The sequence below is a fragment of the Sapajus apella genome, unplaced genomic scaffold, assembly GCF_009761245.1.
Source record: "Sapajus apella isolate SASKATOON/1434 unplaced genomic scaffold, GSC_monkey_1.0 scaffold40, whole genome shotgun sequence".
Lineage (NCBI taxonomy): Eukaryota > Metazoa > Chordata > Mammalia > Primates > Cebidae > Sapajus > Sapajus apella.
This window is the reverse complement of record NW_022436980.1, coordinates 7,618,717-7,640,356: the sequence shown is the minus strand read 5'-3', so window position 1 is coordinate 7,640,356 and position 21,640 is coordinate 7,618,717. Positions and strand designations below refer to the sequence as shown.

Here is a 21,640-nt window from a genome sequence, read left to right as displayed (position 1 = left end):
TAAGCTCTCCCACTGAGAACAACCAGAACAAATTTTCTTTATTTTTTCACCTTGGGTATTTTTATTGTCCAGTCACTTCACAATCTAATGGTTCAGGATTAATGACCAGTTTAAATATATAACCATCAACAGAGAGTTTGCAGAGGGTTAATCACATTTTCAATTTTGTTTATATAAAATTTTAAGCTTTTTTTAATGCAAGGCAATAAACAAAGTAACATTTTGGGTTACTAACAGCATTATCTGCTATAATATGAATAAATAACTAGATTTGTAATATTGATATATCATGGTAGTTACAAATAATATAATACATTTTCTAGACAGCATAAAGACATTTATCCTATCCAAATAACCAATTTTAACCATGTATTTACTGATTCAAATTTTGAATCATACAGTTCTAATATTGATATATATTCATGTAAAAATTCTTTAAAAAGCACATATTATAACAACTAAAATTTTTTTTTTATATTATACTTTAAGTTCTGGGGTACATGTGCAGATCATGCAGGATTGTTACATAGGTATACACATGCCATGGTGTTTTCTGCATCCATACCCCCATCACCTATATTAGGTATTTCTTCTGTTATCCGTCCCCTAGGCCCCTCACCCCACAACAGGCCCTGGTGTGTGACGTTCCCCTCCCTGTGTCCATGTGTTCTCATTGTTGAACACCCAGTTGTAAGTGATAACATGTGGTGTTTGATTTTCTGTTCTTGTGTCAGTTTGCTGAGAATGATGGTTTTCAGCTTCCTCTATGTCCCTGCAAAGGACATGAACTCATTCTTTTTTATGGCTGCATAGTATTCCATGGTGTATATGTGTCACATTTTCTTTATCCAGTCTATTGTTGATGGGCATCTGGGTAGGTTCCAAGTCTTTGCTATTGTGAACAGTGCCACAATGAACAGACATGTGCATGTGTCTTTATAATAGAACGATTTATAATCCTTTGGGTATATACCAAAGAATCGCTGGGTAAAATGGTATTTCTATTTCTAGATCCTTGACGAATCTCCACGCTGTATTCCACAATGGTTGAACTAATTTATACTCTCATCAACAGTGTAAACGTGTTCCTATTTCTCCACATCCTCTCCGGCATCTTTTGTCTCCTGATTTTTTAATGATTGCCATTCTAACTGGCATGAGACTGTATCTCAATGTGGTTTTGATTTGCATTTCTCTAATGACAAGTGATGATGAGCATTTTTTCATATGTTTGTTGGTTGCATAAATGTCTTCATTTGAAAACATTCCATGCTCATGGTTAGGAAGAATCAACATCATGAAAATGGCCATACTGCCTAAAGTAATTTATAAATTACATGCTATCCCCATCAAGCTACCATTGACCTTCTTCACAGAACTGGAAAAACCACCTTAAACTTCATAATGGACCAAAAAAGAGCCCTCATAGCCAAGACAATCCTAAGCGGAAAAAAAAAAAAAAAAAAGCAAAGCTGGAGGCATCACGATACCTGACTTCAAACTATACTACAAGGCTAAAGTAATCAATACAGCATGGTACTGGCACCAAAACAGAGATATAGACCAATGGATCAGAACAGAGGCCTCAGAAGTAACATCTCCCACCATCTCATCTTTGACAAACCTGACAAAAACAAGCAATGGGGAAAGGAGTCCCTGTTTAATAAATGGTGTTGGGAAAACTGGCTAGCCATGCGCAGAAAGCTAAAACTGGACCCCTTCCTTACACCTTATACAAAAATTAACCCCAGATGGATTAAAGATTTAAACTTAACACCATAGACCTAACACCATAAAAACCCTAGAAGAAAACCTAGTCAATACCATTCAGAACATAGGCATAGGCAAGGACTCCATGACTATAACACCAAAAGCAATGGCAACAGAAGCCAAAATAGACAAATGGGATCTAATTAAACTTAAGAGCTTCTGCACAGCAAAAGAAACAATCATTAGAGTGAATCGGCAACCAACAGAATGAGAAAAAATTTTTGCAATCTACCTAAGAGCTAATATCCAGAATCTACAAAGAACTTAAACAAATTTACAAAAAAAAAAAAACAACCCCATCAAAAAGTGGACAATGGATATGAACAGAACAAAGTTTCTAAATGGAAAGCTATCAAAATAGCAAGATCCAAAAACGAAGGAAAGCCAGAAGTGAGCTTGGCATTTGACACTGCTTTACTCCCTGGAGCAACTGTCAGTTCTTAAAGTGGCAGCTGAGAGGCTACAAAGCTGGACGGAGCTATCTGCAGTCTCATGGACCTACGTAGAAAGAAATAATCATCCCCTGGGTTCAAGCAGGGTCTCAAAGAGATACTTGAACACCTACCTCATTCATAGCAGCATTTTTCACAATAGCCAAAAAGTAGGAGCAATCCAGTGTCTTTTTTTTTTTTTTTTTGAGATGGGGTCTCACTCTGTCACCCAGACTGGAATGCAGTGGTGTGATCTGGGCTCACTGCAACTTCCACCTCTGAAGTTCAAGTGATTCTCCCGTCTTCTCAGCTTCCTGAGTAGCTGGGATTGCAGGTTAGAGACAGGGTTTCACCATGTTGGCCAGGCTGGTCCCGAATTCCTGGCCTCAAGTGACCCACTCACCTTGGAAATCGCTAAGTGCTAAGATTACAGGCACGAGCTACCAAGCCTGGCCCCAAGTGTCTATTGGTGACTGAGTATATAAGCAAAATATGGTACACACCTAAAATGGAGTATTATTCAGCCTTGAAAAGAAAGGAAATTCTGACATATGCTGCATCATGGATGAAACTTGGGGAAATTATCCCAAGTGACACAAGTCAGTCAAAAAGAGACAGATATTATATAATTTCACTTATTTGAGGTACTTACAGTAGTCAAAATCAGAGAAAGAAACTAGAGTGATGGTTGCCAGGGGCTGGGTAAAGGGAAGAATCAGGAGTTCTCATCTGATGATTATGGGAGTTTCTGTGTTACAGGATGAGGGTGATGGTGGAGACAGATATTAGTGATGACTTCACAACATTGTGAATATGTTTACTGCTACTGAGCTGTACACTTAAAAATGGTTAAGATGGTAAAATTTATGTTAAATATCTTTTACTTCAATAAAAAACAATTGGAAATACAAAGTTTAAAATAAAAGACAGTTACGAAGCTGGACAGAGATCTGAAAAAATAAGTGAAAGCATGGAGAGAGACAAAAAGGATGGAAAATTCTTTTGATGATGTAAGATACATATGGAACATAATGAAAAGGATGTAATACACATAAAGTTGGGATCCCAGAATGAGAGTGTGAAAAGATAGGCCAGAAGCAACATTGTGGTAGACAATGGCTAAGAATTTTCCAAAACTGAAGAGAGATGTTGAAATTTAGAGTGCTACGAACTGCTAACAGAACAAAAATCTTAAAGTAAGACACATTAACTAGATCCAAAAGCAGTAATTAATATACAATAAATAGATACATTAGCCTCCAAAAAAAGAAGAAAAACATGACATTGCTGGCTAAATGAAAGATGATGATAAAACAATATCGTAAAAGTTTTGGAAAAATATTTAGCAAAAATAAAAGCAAAAGAAACACACTTTAAAACAAAGCAAAACAAAGCCCAAAAAGCCAAAGGCAGAGAATTAGTCACCAGCAAGCCTCCACTTAAAAAAAAAAATTATTAGTCTATTGTTTAGGCAAAAGGTACAAATTACAAAGATGTAGAAAGTAATTAAGAGTAAGGGAAAGGCAAAAAGGTATTACTCTGGCTTCCAGTAGGGTCCTCATGAGTGCATCTGGCTCAGCAAATAAAGCTCTCGAAATACCATGTAATACGGGAAACTAGCTTCAGGGCATCTACCAGTTTGCCACCAAGAGGAATGATAGAGGAGGAATTTGATCCTCAATTTGGAACTCTTTGCTGCAGTTTGGCTTGCCAGGAACTTGAGTCCCATTAACCTCATTCAGCCAGGGGTGTAGCCAAGTAGACAAATGGAATCTTGTGCTATTTCTGAACCTTCCGACAACAGAACCTACAATCTGTGATCACAAGATATACCCTAATGGCAGCTGAAGTTTGATTCAGATGAGCATCTTCCCCATCCCTGACTAGTTTCCTTTTGTTCCTTGAGTCCACTCAGAATTCCCTTCTCTAATCAGCAGACAGGCTAAGTTAAAGTATAGCCTCTGTTCTGTAAATTTCTGCACATAGTTCCTAAGCTTTTTCAGAAGATGATCTTTGTTCTTGTCCTGAGGAAGAGCAATAATATTTTAACAAATATTGGAAATAAAGACTGCACAAAGATCCAAAAAAAAAAAAAAAAAAGAAGGATAAACCAGGATGATATTAATGATAAAAAACAATACCAAAATGCATTCTTAGGTGGTGTGGGGGTAGAGTGAAGAGGATACATGATGTTAAAGTATTCTAAGGTAATTTTCTCTGGAACTAATAAAAATTTATACTAAAATTAATTAAGTCAAATCCATATTATGCTCTTTAAAATCACCTCTAGGCTGGGCACTGTGGCTCTCACCTGTAATCCCAGCATTTTGGGAGACGAAGACAGGCAGATCACTTGAGGTCAGGAGTTTGAGATCAGCCTGGCCAACATGGTGAAACCCGTCTCTACTAAAAATACAGAAATTAACCATGCATGGTGGCACACACCTGTAATCACTGCTACTCGGGAGGCTAAGGCAGGAGAATCACTTGAACCTGAAAAGTAGAGGCTGCAGTGAGCTGAGATGGCACCACTGCACTCTAGCCTGCACAACAGAGTGAGACTGTGTCTCAAAAATACAAATAAATAAGTAAATGAAATCACCTCTAAAAGAATAGTAACAGAATGTATACCTCATAATCTAGTAGAGGAATAAAATTATGGGAAAAAGTACCTAATAATAGAAGGTAAAAAAGGGAAAGAAAAGAAATTTAGAATGAGTGTGACAAATAGAAATGAGATACTAGATTTAAACTAAAATATATCAGTAATTACATTAAATATAAATGAACAATAGTACTTTTTTAAAAGACAAAGATTATCCCTACAGGATTCTTTTAAGCCTAAACATATACTGTTTGCGAGAGACCTACTTTTGATATAAGTGTATCAAATGGTAAAGGAAAGAGGAGAATCCTTAATAACTCAAGGTTTTGGCATAGTAACTAAGTGGATGATTGTCTCATTCACTGAGATGGAGATGGAGCAGGTTTGTATGGGGCAAGTATGGTTTAAAAGTAATGTCTTGGACAGGTTAATTTTGAGGTGCCAACGAGTGTTGCCAAGCTGGATATAGAGGTCAAGACTAGAGATAAATATTTGAGATTCACAGGAAGACAAGTAATATTTAAAGCCATGAGACTGGATAAAGTTACCTTAGCAAGAGAGGGCCCAAGGCCACTCTCTGGAGTATTTCAAACTTCAAAGCTTGTTCTGTAAATGAGAAGCCAGCAAAAGAGGGTGAAAAGGAGTGGCCAGAAGAGTGTAATGTCTTAGAAGCCAAGGAAGAAAGCATTTGAGAAGTATGAGGGGTCAACTCTGTTAAATGCTTCCAAAAAGTCAAATGGACAGAGAATTGACCTCTGAGTCTGTCAGTATATACATCATTAGTGAAGTGATGGAGATAGAAGCCCAACTGAAGGATTGAAGATCAAATAGGAGGTGAAGAGGTTAAGCCAGTGATTACAGATGATTCTTTCAATAACTTTTTCTGTAACAGAGCAGTGGGAGAAAAGAAAAGAGAGGTTAAGGAAAGAAAATTAAGATTAGTACTAGAGCATGTTTTTATGCTTATGATAAGAACTACATAGAAAAGACAGAAACTGACGATACAGGAAACTAAGACGTTTATCTCAGGAGCAAAAGTTTTGAGCAAATTACAAGGGATGGGATTGAGGGGTCACTGGGAACAGTATCCTTGGAGAGTTGCAAGGGACTGTTCTCCAATTATAACAGTAGACAAAGCAGACAAAAGGTATATAGATTCCCTATAGGGTGCTACATCTAATTGAGACAAGAAAAGCAAATTCCATCTGATTGCTTTTATTCTCTCTGTGAAATGTGAGATAAGGTTATCAGTGAAGAGTAAGAGAAGGTACAAAACGTTTGAGGGAAGAAGAAAGACTTAAAGTGATAATTTGGAAAGTGAATATGGCTGGGCAGTAGAATTGGCCTGCAGTGTGACTATCGATTTGAGAACTGCAGTCATTACTTCAAAATGAGACTGGGTTTTCTTCGGCATCTGTTTGGCTGCAGGCAGAGTTGTCAGATTGTTGGCTCAAGCTTTGCCACCTCTCTTAACTATGTTTTAACCTTGTTCACCATGTAGCTTAATGGGTAAGAACCTGAACTCTGGACCCAGATTGCCTGAGTCCAGATCCTCATTTCACCTCTCAGTACTTACATGGCCTTGGATAAAACACCTAACATTTCCATGCCTTGGTTCCTTCATATATAAAATGCAAAAAATAACAGCACTTATTTTATAGTTGGTTAAGTAAATTACTTAGAAATGTACCTGGTACAAAATAAGTAGGTTGTTGTATTCAGCGAATGAAAATAAAGGACACCTATTAAATTCAAATTTCAAATAAACAATAAATAATTTTTAGTCTAAGCATGTACTATGTACTTTTACCTGGAAACCCTAAGAGCAAGCACTTAATATAGGTGGGGTTTTCTGTTCATGTTTTATTGTTGCTGTTGAGATGGGGTCTCACTATATTATACAGGCTGATCGCGAACTCCTGGGCTCAAGCAGTCCTCCCACCTTAGCCTCTTGAGTAGCTGGGACTACAGGCATGCAGCTCTGCCCTTAGCTTAAATATGTTTGCTAAATAATGAGTAACTTTTGCATCTATATTTCCAGGGCACTGGAAATCTATTGCACTGTATTACAGTTAATTGTTTCTGCACCTCTTTTCCTCAAATGAAGACTTCCTGAAGGGAGGAAACATTTTCTTTATCCCTTTATCCTCTGAACTCCATACAATAGTAGTCATTTGTAATTGTTTTATAAAACACAGAAGAAAGGCAGAAAGGGGAGAGGAACTAATAAATGATGTCCTATAATGCCGCCAATGCTTTTTTCCATCCTTCTTTCTGCTCACCTCCTTAGAAGTTGCTACAAAAGATATATTTCTAGGAAAAGTTGAGGAGGGGAGAAGTCAACACTCATCACTCCTTACAGCAACAGTCCTTGGCTAGTCAGTGTCCTGGTAGGACCAGTGGTGAATTAGTAATGATCTTCCACAGACATATTTATGAATTTTTTTTTGGTGGATGGAACTGAAAATTGTGACAAAATTATAATGAAGGAAATCTTGCTTTGTAGTATATCAATAAAGTATTTTAAGGAAATAGTAAAAAAAAATCTGTAAGTGAAGGATGTACTCCTGCAGCACTATGATAGGCCCTGGTACTTTCTTCCAAATATCCATTTTTCCTTTCTTCCTTATTAGCCAAGTTCTGGTTTTGCTCAGGGTGGCAATTAGACCAACTAAAAACACTTATCTTCCTAGACTTGCACATGGCCACACAGCACAGTTGTAGGTAATGAGATGCAGCAAAAGTATACTGGATAGTACTGCCATGAAAGCTATTCTTTTCAAAATTAAAAAACGACAGTCTTGGCTAGAAACCTCCCTGGCCTTTTTTCTTTCACACTTGATCCTTCTCTACTTTGACCTCCCTGGAACAAGTTATGACTGACAAGAAGAAAACAGATAATCTAAAAACTAGAGATTTATCTGCACAATTGTCTTCACAAGTAGACATATAAAAGAGATGTTAAGAATATTTAAAAACAACTATACCCCACATTCATTCACCAAAACTTGCATCTTCAACAGTAGTTAATAAATGAAATCTTAACATAAGAGTAAGAAAGAATGAAGTTATAATAACTATAAACTATACTGAAATATGTTTAAGGTAAAAATTTTTATTGCTACTTACCAAAGAAACCCAGAACTTCCCTGGCTCTGAGTAAAATCCACAGAGGATGCGAGAGGGGGTTAATGGAATAAAGATTTCAGGTAATGGCTCTTCTTCCTCCTCCTCGTCCTCCTCCTCCTCTTTCTCTTCCTGAAATTCTTTTTCTCCATCTTCTCCCATCTCTGCTGCTAGCTTTTTCCTCCTTTCTTCCCTTATTTTCTCCTTCAACTTCTTTTGCTTCTCTCTCTTTTCAATTTCTATTAATCTCTTTTAAAAGAAACATTAAGTAGGTATAAAAACAACTATGACTCATTTGTTCATTTACACCACTGGGGATGACCAAAAAAACAGAAAGAAGATACAGTTCTTAGAGAAACTCACAGCTCTGTTAACAGATAATGTTTAAAAATAGTCACCAATATCAGAATATATTTTATCATTAAAACTTTTAAAGCATTGGAATGACTCATTTTTGTTTTGCCCCCATCAGTCTTGGTTGTACAGAAATTATTTGGTCATTTTTTTCCTAATAGAGAAGCTAAATACAGCTTCTCTTAGAGCCTATCACTGATAACCCAAGAATTAGGTAGACTGAAACAGTCCACAAGGAAAATTATTTCCAATTATAGTAATACTTTGAGTTTGGCCTTCATCATCCATCAACTGTCCTTTGCAAAAGCCCTCTGACACTGGTATTTCTACCTCCTACTTTTTACCACTTCATTCTGCTCAACTCTCAGAATTATATTTCTAGCTTTTATATCATCACATGAATCCCCTCCTCACAAACTCACAATGGATCCCAATGGTCTAAAATGAAATGTCTTGGCTGGCATTTAAGGAACCCCATGCATTGATCACAGACTCCTGCAACACTCCTCCACAAATTGCCTCTCTCTATTTTACTGATCTATTCCTCATTTCTTGAAAACATTCAAAACTCTGCATTCTCTTGGGATGTTCTTCCAACTTTTATTGCCATCATCCTATTTTCAACTCTCAAAATTCCTCCCCCCCCCTTTTTTTTTTTCTTAAGACAGTGTCTCACTCTGTCACCCGGGCTGAAGTACAGTTGTGCAATCATAGCTCACTGCAGCCATAAACTCCCAGACTCAAGTGATCCTTCCATCTCAGCCTCCCAAAGTGCCGGGATTACAGGCATGAGCCAATGTGCCTGGCCCCTCCTATTCTTTAGGTACTAAACGTCACCTCCATGCAGTCATCTTTGACTTCTTCCTATCCCTCTATCAGAATCCTCTCTCTTTTCCTCTGCACACCTCTAAAATTTCCTTCTGCACATTTAGATTTCAGTATCTATTCTAATAGCTGTTTTCCTGCCAGATTATAAACTCCTTCTAATAGCTGTTTTCCTGCCAGATTATAAACTCCTTAATTTCAGGGCCTATGTTTTATTCTTTTTTGTATTCTCTTAGAAGGAAAGGAAATTATTAGAAGATAATTTTTCAGGAATACTTCATACCAGAATCTTAGATTTGACACTTGAGAAATGAAAACATTTTATGCACATATCTTTGATTTCATAGGAAACTACATCACGATCATCTACTTCTTGCTTTATGGTTGGAAGTGGAGCTTCAAGAATATAGCCATTTTCACAGAAAATTAGTAAAGTACTTTCAGGCTAAAAAAGAAAAAATAAACATTTACATTTAAGCAAATTTTTAAAAGCATAGTTTAAAAAGATTATAAATTAAAAATTATAGGTATATTAGCCATATTTAAAACACACTTAATTCAGTTATTGGTAAAAAGTCAAGTTTATTAATAATTATTATATAGTCATAAGTACCAATTATTGTTGTATCATTATTAATTAATTACATAATTATTGGATTTACATTCAGTTCCTTCATAGATGCCATAACATATGTGATTCATATATGTTTTCTGATTTTCTGATCAATATATGTGGTTGTGAAATCTGTTAGCCTAAGGGGCCAAATATTAAAATTAGGACTGCCAAGGAAAGTCTGCATGTGTGGATGCTGTAGTCAGTCTCAGTTTACTTTGATGGCTCATCCTCTATCTGCTTCAGTTCAACAAATGTGGATGTTCCCAAGGCTTTTGTCCTCTTCCCTTTTCTCTCTCCCCATAAGCATTTTCTGGGAAATCTTATAGCCTTTATTACCACTTACATGCAATTAAATTTTAAATTAATCTCTACAGCCCAGACCTCTCTCTTGGCTCCAAAACCATGTATTTAATCATGAATGGGAAATTCCCATCTTTATATTTACAGATACATTATTTGAAATGTTTATTCATTTGGTTATTTCATTCTACAATTAATTTGTTGTGTACATACTAATAAAAGATCAATCTACCAGAAAGTCATAACAATTATAAATATATATAAATCCCATCTCAGAGCACCTAAATATATAAAATAAACATTGAGAGAGATGAAGGGAGAAATATAGTAATAGTAGACTTCAATACCCACTTCTAATAATGGATACACATATAGATAGAAGATCAATAAAGAAACAGGGCAAGGGCGCAGTGCCTCACATCTGTAATCCCAGCACTTTGGGAGGCCGAGGCAGGTGGATCACCAGAGGTCAGGAGTTCGAGACAAGCCTGGCCAACATGGTGATGTCTCTAACAAAAAAATATATAAATATTACCTGGGTGTGGTGTGTACCTGTAGTCCCAGTTACTGGGGTGGCTGAGGTGGGAAAATCACTTGAAGCCAGGAGGCAGAGGCTGCAGTGAGCTGAGGTCACTCCACTGCCCTCCAGCCTGAGCAAGAGAAAGCCTTCACAAGATGGACAGATACAAACAAGTCTAGACTGTGAAGGCTATAATAAATATCTAACTCTTCAATGTTCAGACACAAACAAACATTCATAAACATCAAGGCCATCCAGTTCCCAGATGGTATCTCCAGACACACCTTGGGACAGAAGGGAACCCACTCCCTTAAAGAGACGGACCCAATCCTGGCAGGATTCATCATCTGCTGACTAAAGAGCATGTGGACACTGAATAATTAATAGTGGTGGCCTGGTAACACACACTTTGGCCCTTGGATGATACTCTGAGATAAGCTGGTTTTAGATATCACCCAGCACATTCCCAACTGTGGGGCTACGGCCTTTGCTCTTGGGCAAGACAACAATAGTAAATTCTTCCCTATAATAATTATTTTAAATGTATATGGACTAAACTCCACAATGTAAATACATACAGAAGCTGAGTGAATAAAAAAAAAAAAAAAATAAGACCTGACCAGGTGTGGTGGCTCATGCCTGTAATCCCAGCACTCTGGGAGGCTGAGGCGGGCTGATCATGAGGTCAGGAGATCGAGACCATCCCAGCCAACATGGTGAAACCCCATGGTGGCGCTTACCTGGAGTCCCAGCTACTTGGGAGGCTGAGGCAGGGGAATCGCTTGAAGCTAGGAGACAGAGGTTGCAGTGAACCAAGATCACACCACTGCACTCCAGCCTGATGACAGAGGAAGACTTCATCTCAGAGAATTCAAAATAGCTGTTTTGAGGAAACTCAGAGAAATTCAATATAACACAGAGAAGGAATTCAGAATCCTATTAGATAAATTTAATGAAGAGATTAAAATAATTTTAAAAATTAAGCAGAAACTTCAAGTGATATATTGAAGAATGCATCAGCGTCTTTAAGAGCAGAATTGATCAAACAGAAGAATGAATTAGTGAGCTTGAAGACAGGCTATTTGAAAATACACAGTCAGAGGAGAAAAAAGAAAAAAGAATAAAAAAGAATGAAGCACACCTATGAGATCTAGAAAAGTGCCTCTAAAGGGCAAATCTAAATTATTGGCCTTAAAGAGGAGGTAGAGGGATACTGATTGGAGTAGAAAGTTTATTCAAAGGGCTAACAGAAAGTTTCCCAAACCTAGAGAAAGATATCAATATTCAACTATAAGAAGGTTGTAGAACAACAAACAGATTTAACCCAAAGAAGTCTATTTCATGCCATTTAAAAATCAAAATCTGAAAGGTCAAGGATAAAGAAAGAACCCTAAAAGTAGCAGGAAAAAATAAACAATACACAATGCAGTTCCAATACTTCTGGCAGCAGACTGCTCAGTGGAAACCTTACAGGCTAGGAGAGAGTGGTATGACATATTTAAAGTGCTGAAGGAAAAAAAAATGCTTTATCCTAGAATAGCATATCCAGTGAAAATATTTTTCAAACATGAAAGAGGAATAAAATTTTCCCAGAAAAACAAAAGCTAAGGTATTTCATCAACACCAGACCTGTCCAACTACAAATGTTAAAGGGAGCTCTTCAACCTGAAAGAAAAGGATGTGAATGAGCAATAAGAAATCATCGGATGAAAAACTCTGTAGTAATAAATACACAGAATTTTATAACACTGTAATTGCAGTATGTAAACTATTCATATCTTAAGCAGAAAGAGTAAAAGATAAACCAACCAAAATTAATAACTTCAATTTTTCAAGACAGAGACAGTACGGTAAGATATAAACAGAAACAACAGGAAGTTTAAAAGGTTATGAAATTGAAGTATAGAGTTTTTATTCGTTTTCTTTTTGCTTGTTAGTTTGTTTGTAAAATCAGTGTTGTCATCAGTTTAAAATAACAGGTTATAAGATATTATTTGCAATCCTGATGGTAACCTCAATAAAAAAAACATACAATGGATACACAAGAAATTTAAATCATACCACCAGAGAAAATCACCCTCACCTAAAAGATAGATAAGAAGAAAGGAAAGAACAAAGAGAAGACCACAACTCAATCAGAAAACAAGTAACAAAATGGCTAGAGTAAGTTCTTACATATCAACAATAACATCGAACATCAATGGACTAAACTCTCCCAACAGAAGAAATGAGGTGACTGAATGGATTTAGAAAACAAGACTCAGTGACTTATTGCCTGCAAGAAACATACCTCATCTATAAAGACATAGATAGACTGAAAGTAAAGGAACAAAAAGATATTCCATGCAAATGGAAATCAAAATGGAGTAGAAATAACTAACTTATGTCAGACAAAAAAAGATTTTAATACAAAGAAGGTCACTATATAATGATAAAGAGGTCAATTCAGTAAAAGGATATAACAGTTGTAAATATATATATACCAATGCTGGAAAACCCAGATATATAAACCAAGTATTATTAGAGCTAAAGAGAGAGATCAACCCCAATACAATAATAGCTGGAGATGCCAACACCCCACTGTCAGCATTGAACAGATCATCCAGGCAGAAATTGAACAAAGAAACACTGGACTTAATCTGCACTATAGACTAAATGGACGTAACAGATATTTACAGAACTTTTTATCCAATGGCTGTAAAATACACATTATTCTCCTCAGCATATGGATAATTCTCAAGAACAGACTATACGTTGGTCTACAAAACAAGTCTTAAAACATTACAATAAAATGAAATTATATCAAGTATCTTCTCTGACCACAATGGAATGAAACTAGAAATTAATAAAAAGGAATTTTGGAAACTACATAAACTCACAGGAATTCAACAATAAGTTCCTGAATGACCAGTGGGTCAATGAAGAAATTAAGAAGAAAATTAAAAAATTTCTTGAAACAAATGACAGTGGAAACACAACACATCAAAACCTATGGGATACAGTGAAAGCACTACTAAGAGAAAAGTTTACAGCTATAAGCAACTACATCAAAAGGAGAAAAACTTCAAATAACTAATGATGCATCTTAAAGAGCTAAAAAAGCAAGAGCAAATCAAAACCAAAATTAGTAGAAAAAAAATAAATAAAAAAGATCAGAACAAAATTAAATGAAATTGAGAGAAAGCAATACAAAAGATCAAATTTAAAAGTTGGTTTTTTCAAAAGATAAATTAACAAACCTTTAACCAGACTAAGAAAAAAGAGAATACTAAAATATAAGAAATCAAAGATGAAAAAGGGGACATTACAACAGATACCACAGAAATTCAAAAGATCATTAGAGGCTACTATGAGCAATGGTATGCCAATAAATTTTAAAACCTTGAATGGTGAAATTCCTAGGCACATACAACCTACCAAGACTGAACCATGAAAAAATTCAAAACCTGAACAGACCAATTACGAGCAATGAGACCAAAACCATGATTTAAAAAAAAAAAAAAAAAGTCTCCCAGCAAAGAAAAGCCTGGGACCCAATGGCTTCACTGTTGAATTCTACCAAACATTTAATGAATACCAATCCTGCTCAAACGATTACAAAAAATGAGGAGGAAGGAATACTTCCAAACTCACTCAGCGAGGCCAGTACTACCCTAATACCAAAGCCAGACAAAGGCAGATCAAACAAAAGAAAACTATAGGCCAGTATCACTGATGAATACTGATGTAAAACCTTAAGAAAATACTAGAAAACTGAATTCAACAATACATTAAAAAGATAATTCATCATGGCCAAGTAGGATATATCCCAGGGATGCAAGGATGGTTTAACATATGCAAATGAATCACCGTGATACATCAAATCATTAGAATGAAGGACAAAAATCAAATGATCATTTCAATTGATGCTGAAAAATTACTTGATACAATTCAACATCCCATCATAATGAAAACTCTCAAAAAAACTGGGTAGAGAAGGAACATACCTCAACACAATAAAACTTATATATGATAGACCTATAGCTAGTGTCATACTGAATGAAAAAATACAGAAAGCCTTTCCTCTAAGATCTGAAACATGACAAGGATGCCGACTGTTATCACTGTTATTCAACATAGTACTGGAAGTCCTAGATAGAGCAATCAAATAAGAAAGCAATAAAGATCATCCAAACTGGAAAGAAAGAAGTCAAATTATCCTTGTTTGCAGATTATAAGATCTTACATTTGGTAAAATCTAAAAACTCTGCCAAAAAACTATTAGAACTGGTAAATAAATTCAGTAAAGTTGCAGGATACAAAATCAACACACAAAAATCAATAGCATTTCTATACACAAACAGCAAGCAATCTGAAAAAAAGATCAAAAGAGTAATCCCACTTAACAATAGCTACAAATAAAATAAAATACATAGAAATTAAATTAACCAAAGAAGTGAAAGATCTCTACAATGACAACTATAAAATATAGATGAAAAAAATTGAAGAGGACACCATAAAGGAAAGATATTCCATATTCATAGATGGGAAGAATCAATATTGTTAGGATATCCGTACTATCCAAAGCAATCTACAAATTGAATGCAATCCCTATACAAATAGCAATCACATTCTTCATACTCATAGAAAAAAGAATCCTAAAATTTATACAGAACCATAAAAGACTCAGAATAGACAAAGCTATGCTGAGCAAAAAGAACAAAACTGAATGAATCACATTACCTGACTTCAAATTATACTACAGAGATATAGTAACAAAAACAGCATAAAAACAGAAACACAGGCCAATGGAACAGAGTATAGAACCTGGAAACAAATCCATACATCTACAGTGAACTCATCTTTGACAAAGAAGCCAAGAACATACATTGCACAAAGGACAGTTTCTTCAATAAACGGTTCTGGAAAAACTGGATATCTATATACAGAATAATGAAACTAGACCTCTATCTCTTGCCATATACAAAAATCAAATCAAAACGGACTATAGCCTTAAACTTAAGACCTCAAAACTATGAAACAATTAAAAGAAAACATTGGGGAAACTCTCCAGGACATTGGACTGGGCAAAGATTTCTTGAGTAACACCCACAAGCACAGGCAACCAAAGTGAAAATGGGCAAATGGAATCACATCGAGTTAAAAACCTTCTGCACAGCAAAGGAAGCCATCAACAAAGTGAAGAGACATCCCACAGAATGAGAGAAAATATTTGCAAATTATCCATCTGATAATGAATTAATAACCAGAATATATAAGGAGCTTGAACAGCTCTATGGGGGAAAAAACCTACTAATCCAATTTTAAAATTGGCAAAAGATCTGAAGAGACATTTCTCAAAAGAAAACATACAAATAGCAAACAGGTATATGAAAAAGTGCTCAGCATCATTAATTATCAGAGCAATGCAAATAAAAACTACAATGAGATATCATCTCATCCCTGTTAAAATTGCTTTTTTTCAAAAAGACAGGCAATGACAAATGCTGGCAATGATGTGGAGTAAAGTACACTGCTGGTAGGAATGTATACTAGTACAACCAATATGGAGAGCAATTTGGGGTTCCTCAAAAAAACTAAACATGGAGCTAATACATGACCTAGCAATCACACTGCTGGGTATATACACGAAAGAAAAGAATTCAGCATACTGAAGAGATCATCTGTACCCCCATGTTTATTGCGGCACTATTCACAATAGCCAAGATTTGAAAGCAACCTAAGTGTCTTTCAACAGGCGAATGGATAAAGAAAATGTGGTACATATACACAATGTGTACTCTTCAGCCATAAAAAAAGAATGAGATCCTGTGATTTGCAACAACCTGGATGGAGCTGGAAGTCATTATGTTAAGTGAAAAAAGCCAGGCACAAAAAGACAGATATCACATGGTCTCACTTATTTATGGGAGCCAACAATTAAAACAGCTGAACTCATAGAGTTAGAGACTAGAATGATGGCTACCAGGGGCTGAGAAGGGTGGTGGGTGTGGCAGTAGGGCACAAAGTGGGGATGGTATATAGATATAAAAAAATAGACAGAATGGCCGGGCGCGGTGGCTCACGCCTGTAATCCCAGCACTTTGGGAGGCCGAGGCGGGTGGATCACAAGGTCAAGGGATCGAGACCATCCTGGTCAACATGGTGAAACCCCGTCTCTATTAAAAATACAAAAAATCAGCTGGGCATGGTGGCGCATGCCTGTAATCCCAGCTACTCAGGAGGCTGAGGCAGGAGAATTGCCTGAACCCAGGAGGTGGAGGTTGCGGTGAGCCGAGATCGCGCCATTGCACTCCAGCCTGGGTAACAAGAGGGAAACTCCATCTCAAAAAAATAAAAAAATAGACAGAATGAATAAGATCTAGTATTTAATAGCACAACAGGGAGACTACAGTCAATAATTTATTACACATTTTAAAATAACTAAAAGAGTATAATTGGATTGTAACACAAAGGATAAATACTTGAGGTGATGGATATCCCATTTACTGTAATATGATTATTAAGCATTATATGCCTATATCAAAATGTCTCATGTACCCCATATATACATATACTATGTACCTAAAAAAACTAAAAATAATAATTTTAAAAAGACCAGAATAACTCTCAAGATTCTGGCTTTAGTGACAGGGAAAATGGTGAGCCAAGAATAATACGGGAGGAAGAACATGTCTTAGGGAAACGGTGATGAACTCCATTTAGACACCTCAAAATTATCTTCACAAAAATAAAAGTTCACCAAATTCTGTCAACTCTCTAAATATCTCGTCTGCACAGTCTTTCATGCTCTGGTCACATCACAGCTGCCTAACAGATCCACATGCCCCTGACCTGGCTCCCTTGTATCTTCTCCACACTGCTGCCAAAGTGAACATGGTAGTAACCATGGCAGGCAGAATGGTTCTGTGTGTACATGGGACACACCCTTACTGGAACCACCCAAAACCATCAGGCAGAAGCTTAGCGCTTTATGCCCAGGTATGAGATCTGATATTTCAGCTGGGTAAGGGATAAGACCTATTGCAATTTGGACAATTTAAGTCTGCAGCAGATCAGTTACATACAGTAACTCACTCTTACTTTAGTAACTTGCAAATGATATTAGAAATACAAGTGCTAGCAAGCAGCACTGCCCAAAATGACTTTTAAATTATTCTAAGTGTTTTGGTCTTGTATGCCTACTGTTACAGGATGTTTATCCCCTGCAAATCTCATGGTGAAATTTGATCTCTAATGTTAGACAGGGAGCCTAATGGGAGGTGTTTTGGTCTTGCGTGTGGATGCATCCCAAATAGATTGATGCCTTCCCTGAGGTGAGTTCTTACCCTATTCATTCCCAGGAGAGCTGGCACCTCCCCACTCACTCTTTTGTTTGTTTGTTTGTGATAGGGTCTCACTCTGACACCCAGGCTGGAGAACGGTAGCACGATCTGGGCACACTGCAGCCTGAAGCCATCCTCCTACTTCAACCTCCTGAGTAGCTGGGACTAGAGGCATGCACCACCACACCTTGCTGATTTTTGTATTTTTTGTAGAGATGGGGTTTCACTATGTTGCCCAGGCTTGGTTCAACTCCTGCACTCAAGTGATCCACTTGCCTTGGCCTCCCAAAGTGCTGAGACTACAGGTGTGCGCCACCATGCCCTGTCTCCCCACTCTCCCTCTTGCTTCCTTTCTCAGCACCTGATCTCTACAGACTGGCTCCCTTTCACCTTCTTCCATGACTAGAAGCCTGTCAGGCCCTAACCAGAAGCAGATGCTGGCACCATGCTTCTTGTACAGCCTGCAAAGCCATGAGCCAAATTACCCAGCCTCAAGTATTCCTTTATAGCAACACAATAAAGTAATAATTACTTTTAATTTTTCAAACATATTTTGAAATATGTATAGATTTACGGGAAGTTGAAAAGATAGTACAGAGAGGTATCACAAACCTTTCACTCAGTTTCTACCACTGGTTACATCTTATGCAACTATACAAAACCCACCCAGGACACGGACATTAGTATAGAATGTGTGTACAGCTCTACATCGTTTTTTCATATGTGTAGATTTGTGTTAAGACACAAAACTATATCACCACCACAAAGGTCTCCTTTAAGCTACTTCTTTAATGTCACACACCCACTCCCCTCCCACTCACCACCCCTAACCCCTGGCAAATGTTGATTTATCTTTTTAATTTGTACGTAGTGAAGTGAATGAAGGACGCACAATGTTATATGTTGTGATATAAACATTCACGCTTTCTCACAGAGCTTCCTTTGCAGCTATCATTCCCTTCACCTGAACCATCTGTACCCACCTCTTATCCATCCGCTCGTACCCTACCAACTCCTCAAAATCAAGGTACGATAATACAATATAACAACTTATTTTAACTTCTTTCTTTCTTGATAGTTCCCTCCTCCAAATTCACAACACACATCATCTACAGGAGGGGTGTCCAATATTTTGGCTTCCCTGGGTCACACTGGAAAAGGAAGAATTGTCTTGGGCCACACATAAATACACTAACACTAACAATAGCTGATGAGCTATAAAAAAATTGCAAAATATCTCATAATGTTTTAAGAAAGTTTACGGATTTGTGTTGTGCCTCATTCAAAGCTGTCCTAGGCTGCATGCAGCCCATGGGCTATGGGTTGGACAAGCTTAGTCTATATCATGGATATTTTAGTCACCAATTCCTTTGTGAAACCTTATTGTTCAGTGATAAGGTATATTTAACTTTTTAAATGTATATTTTTTTTCTCCTTGAGAGACTGGTTATTTAATCCATCACAGTGCCTAGAAAAGATATAAACAATAAGCATTTGTTGACTAATTTCAAAAAGCATTTTTTAGATAATACTATTTTATAGACCTTTTATTTAGAAAAGCTTAAAGTGGATTACAAATGTTACTCCAATAATGCTGATGGCACTTCTATGCAATTCATCAGTATTATTATCCTGGCACCTGGCACAGTCAATCAATATTTAGATGACTGAATTATCACATGCTCACATTTAGTAAAACTAGAGACATTAAAAGAGATTAGGAATCAATACTGAATTGCCAATTGCTAAGCAAGAAGCAATAAAAGGATAGAGGAGAAAACAGATGTGGATTGAGGGCAGAGGAGAAGTAGAGGTAAAGATGAGAAAGTACATTCAGGCCTTAGAATTCAGCTTCTGATTGTCAGAGAGACTGACTGATCCAGGTGAAAGCATTTTGACATGTCATGCCTGTGGCCAAAAGTCTCCAGTGTTGGAGCAAAGCCTGACATAGCCCCGCATTTTCAGAGAGGATCGTGGTCAATTAATAAGACCGTGGAAGAGAAAGGAGGCAGTGAGGAGAGGGCAGGCTCCTGAGTGATCCTCTATGGGCCAATGCCAGCAGCACCACCTGAGCTTTCTGTTGCTGCATCCCTGACCCTCACTGCAAGAACCAGGAGCGGGCTAAAAATTCCACCTGCTATTCTCTATCTACAAGATAGCTTCACTATACGGTAATTGAGAATTAAGCAGGAAGACAAATAATAATGACTTACATGAGAGAGAGGAGACCACATTAACTGACACACGGGTCCAGGAGTATTAATATAACCAATTGGCTTATACTCATTTTCCACTTCAAAGAAGAAAACAGTTTGATCTTTACTCTAAGGAAAAAGAGACACACCAACCAAATATATATTACTATGAAATCTAGTCTATAGATCACAAAAAAGCGTTTAAAAAGCATACGGTATCTCTATCTACAATGGTCATATATCCCAGATCATTCAGGGAGAATTCTTATTTCAAATACTTGCTCCATTTTCCCCCATTAAAACATTTGGCAAACCATGTGTGTATGTGGTTCTGAAAATCTGATCACCATACTTTCAGAAATTCACAAAAATCTACCATGTATATGCTCACCTATTAGTGCATAAAGAATCTACATGGTTATTCTCTTCATTTATGGCAATTCTATATAAGTACATACCTATGCTGAAACTGATTATAAATAATACAATCTAGCATGATCCCCAGTTGAAATTTTCTATTCACTTAAAATAAGCATTTCAATTTGTAAGAATATTTTTAAGTGTTATTCACATGCTCCAGCTCTCTTCTGATTAAAAAAAGGGTTATTCACAGACTACACTGAAAGAACATGATGACAAAGAAAGCAAATACGAATATATTGATAGAAAATGGTTTGCAGTAGGCCGGGCGCGGTGGCTCAAGCCTGTAATCCCAGCACTTTGGGAGGCCGAGGCGGGTGGATCACAAGGTCAAGAGATCGAGACCATCCTGGTCAACATGGTGAAACCCCGTCTCTACTAAAAATACAAAACATTAGCTGGGCATGGTGGCGCGTGCCTGTAATCCCAGCTACTCAGGAGGCTGCGGCAGGAGAATTGCCTGAACCCAGGAGGCAGAGGTTGCGGTGAGCCGAGATCGCGCCATTGCACTCCAGCCTGGGTAACAAGAGTGAAACTCCGTCTCAAAAAAAAAAAAAAGAAAAAAAAGAAAATGGTTTGCAGTAAATAAGTCATGATGAAGTAGGAGGAGTTACAAGGTAATGTTAACTATGAAATTTCAACGAGAAAAGAAAGGAGATGTACTGCTTACCCCTGTGGCTAGAATTTCCCCATCACGCTCATAAGCTAAAGCAGTGACACAAGCAGTATGGGGTTTGAAAACCCGTTTCAACTGAATATCAGCATCCAAAATTTTCTTCCGTCCTGCAAAAACTGTGAGCCCTTTTGGATCATAAAGTTCAAGAAGTCGAACAACTCCATCTTCAAATCCTACAATAATGTGTGCTCCAGTATAGCTTACCTTGGAAAAAATTAAAGACAAGGGACCTGAAATTAGTTGAGAAAGTTGTACTATATAACAGATACTTTATTTGGAATTAGGTAATGTAATTTAATATTGGCTGCTGACTGGCAATTCTTTATACCACTTTCTGGTAATTTCTATCTATTCTAGCATAGTTCCTTATAAACAATAACCACAAGAAGGATCAACAATGGCAGTTCAAACATTGAATGAACCAACAGTAGAATGTCTGCCTACCGCATGCTGAGCACCTATCATCAGCAACTCAGT

The 21,640-nt window shown here is 37.0% G+C and overlaps 1 protein-coding gene and 1 pseudogene across 6 annotated transcripts in view; one reads left to right on the top strand and one right to left on the bottom strand.

The window, feature by feature from the left end:
* CFAP44 (cilia and flagella associated protein 44) overlaps window positions 1–21,640 on the bottom strand; it is a 136,446-nt gene that overhangs the window by 64,495 nt on the left and 50,311 nt on the right. For all 6 annotated transcript variants that reach the window (XM_032299053.1, XM_032299052.1, XM_032299056.1 and 3 more), the window contains 4 exons: window positions 21,158–21,367; window positions 20,086–20,196; window positions 9,395–9,556; window positions 7,936–8,181 (listed from right to left, as the gene is read on the bottom strand). In XM_032299053.1, coding sequence (XP_032154944.1) covers window positions 7,936–8,181; window positions 9,395–9,556; window positions 20,086–20,196; window positions 21,158–21,367 — 729 coding nt within the window. The remainder of the gene's footprint in view (window positions 1–7,935; window positions 8,182–9,394; window positions 9,557–20,085; window positions 20,197–21,157; window positions 21,368–21,640) is intronic.
* LOC116565360 lies at window positions 3,504–3,955 on the top strand (annotated as a pseudogene).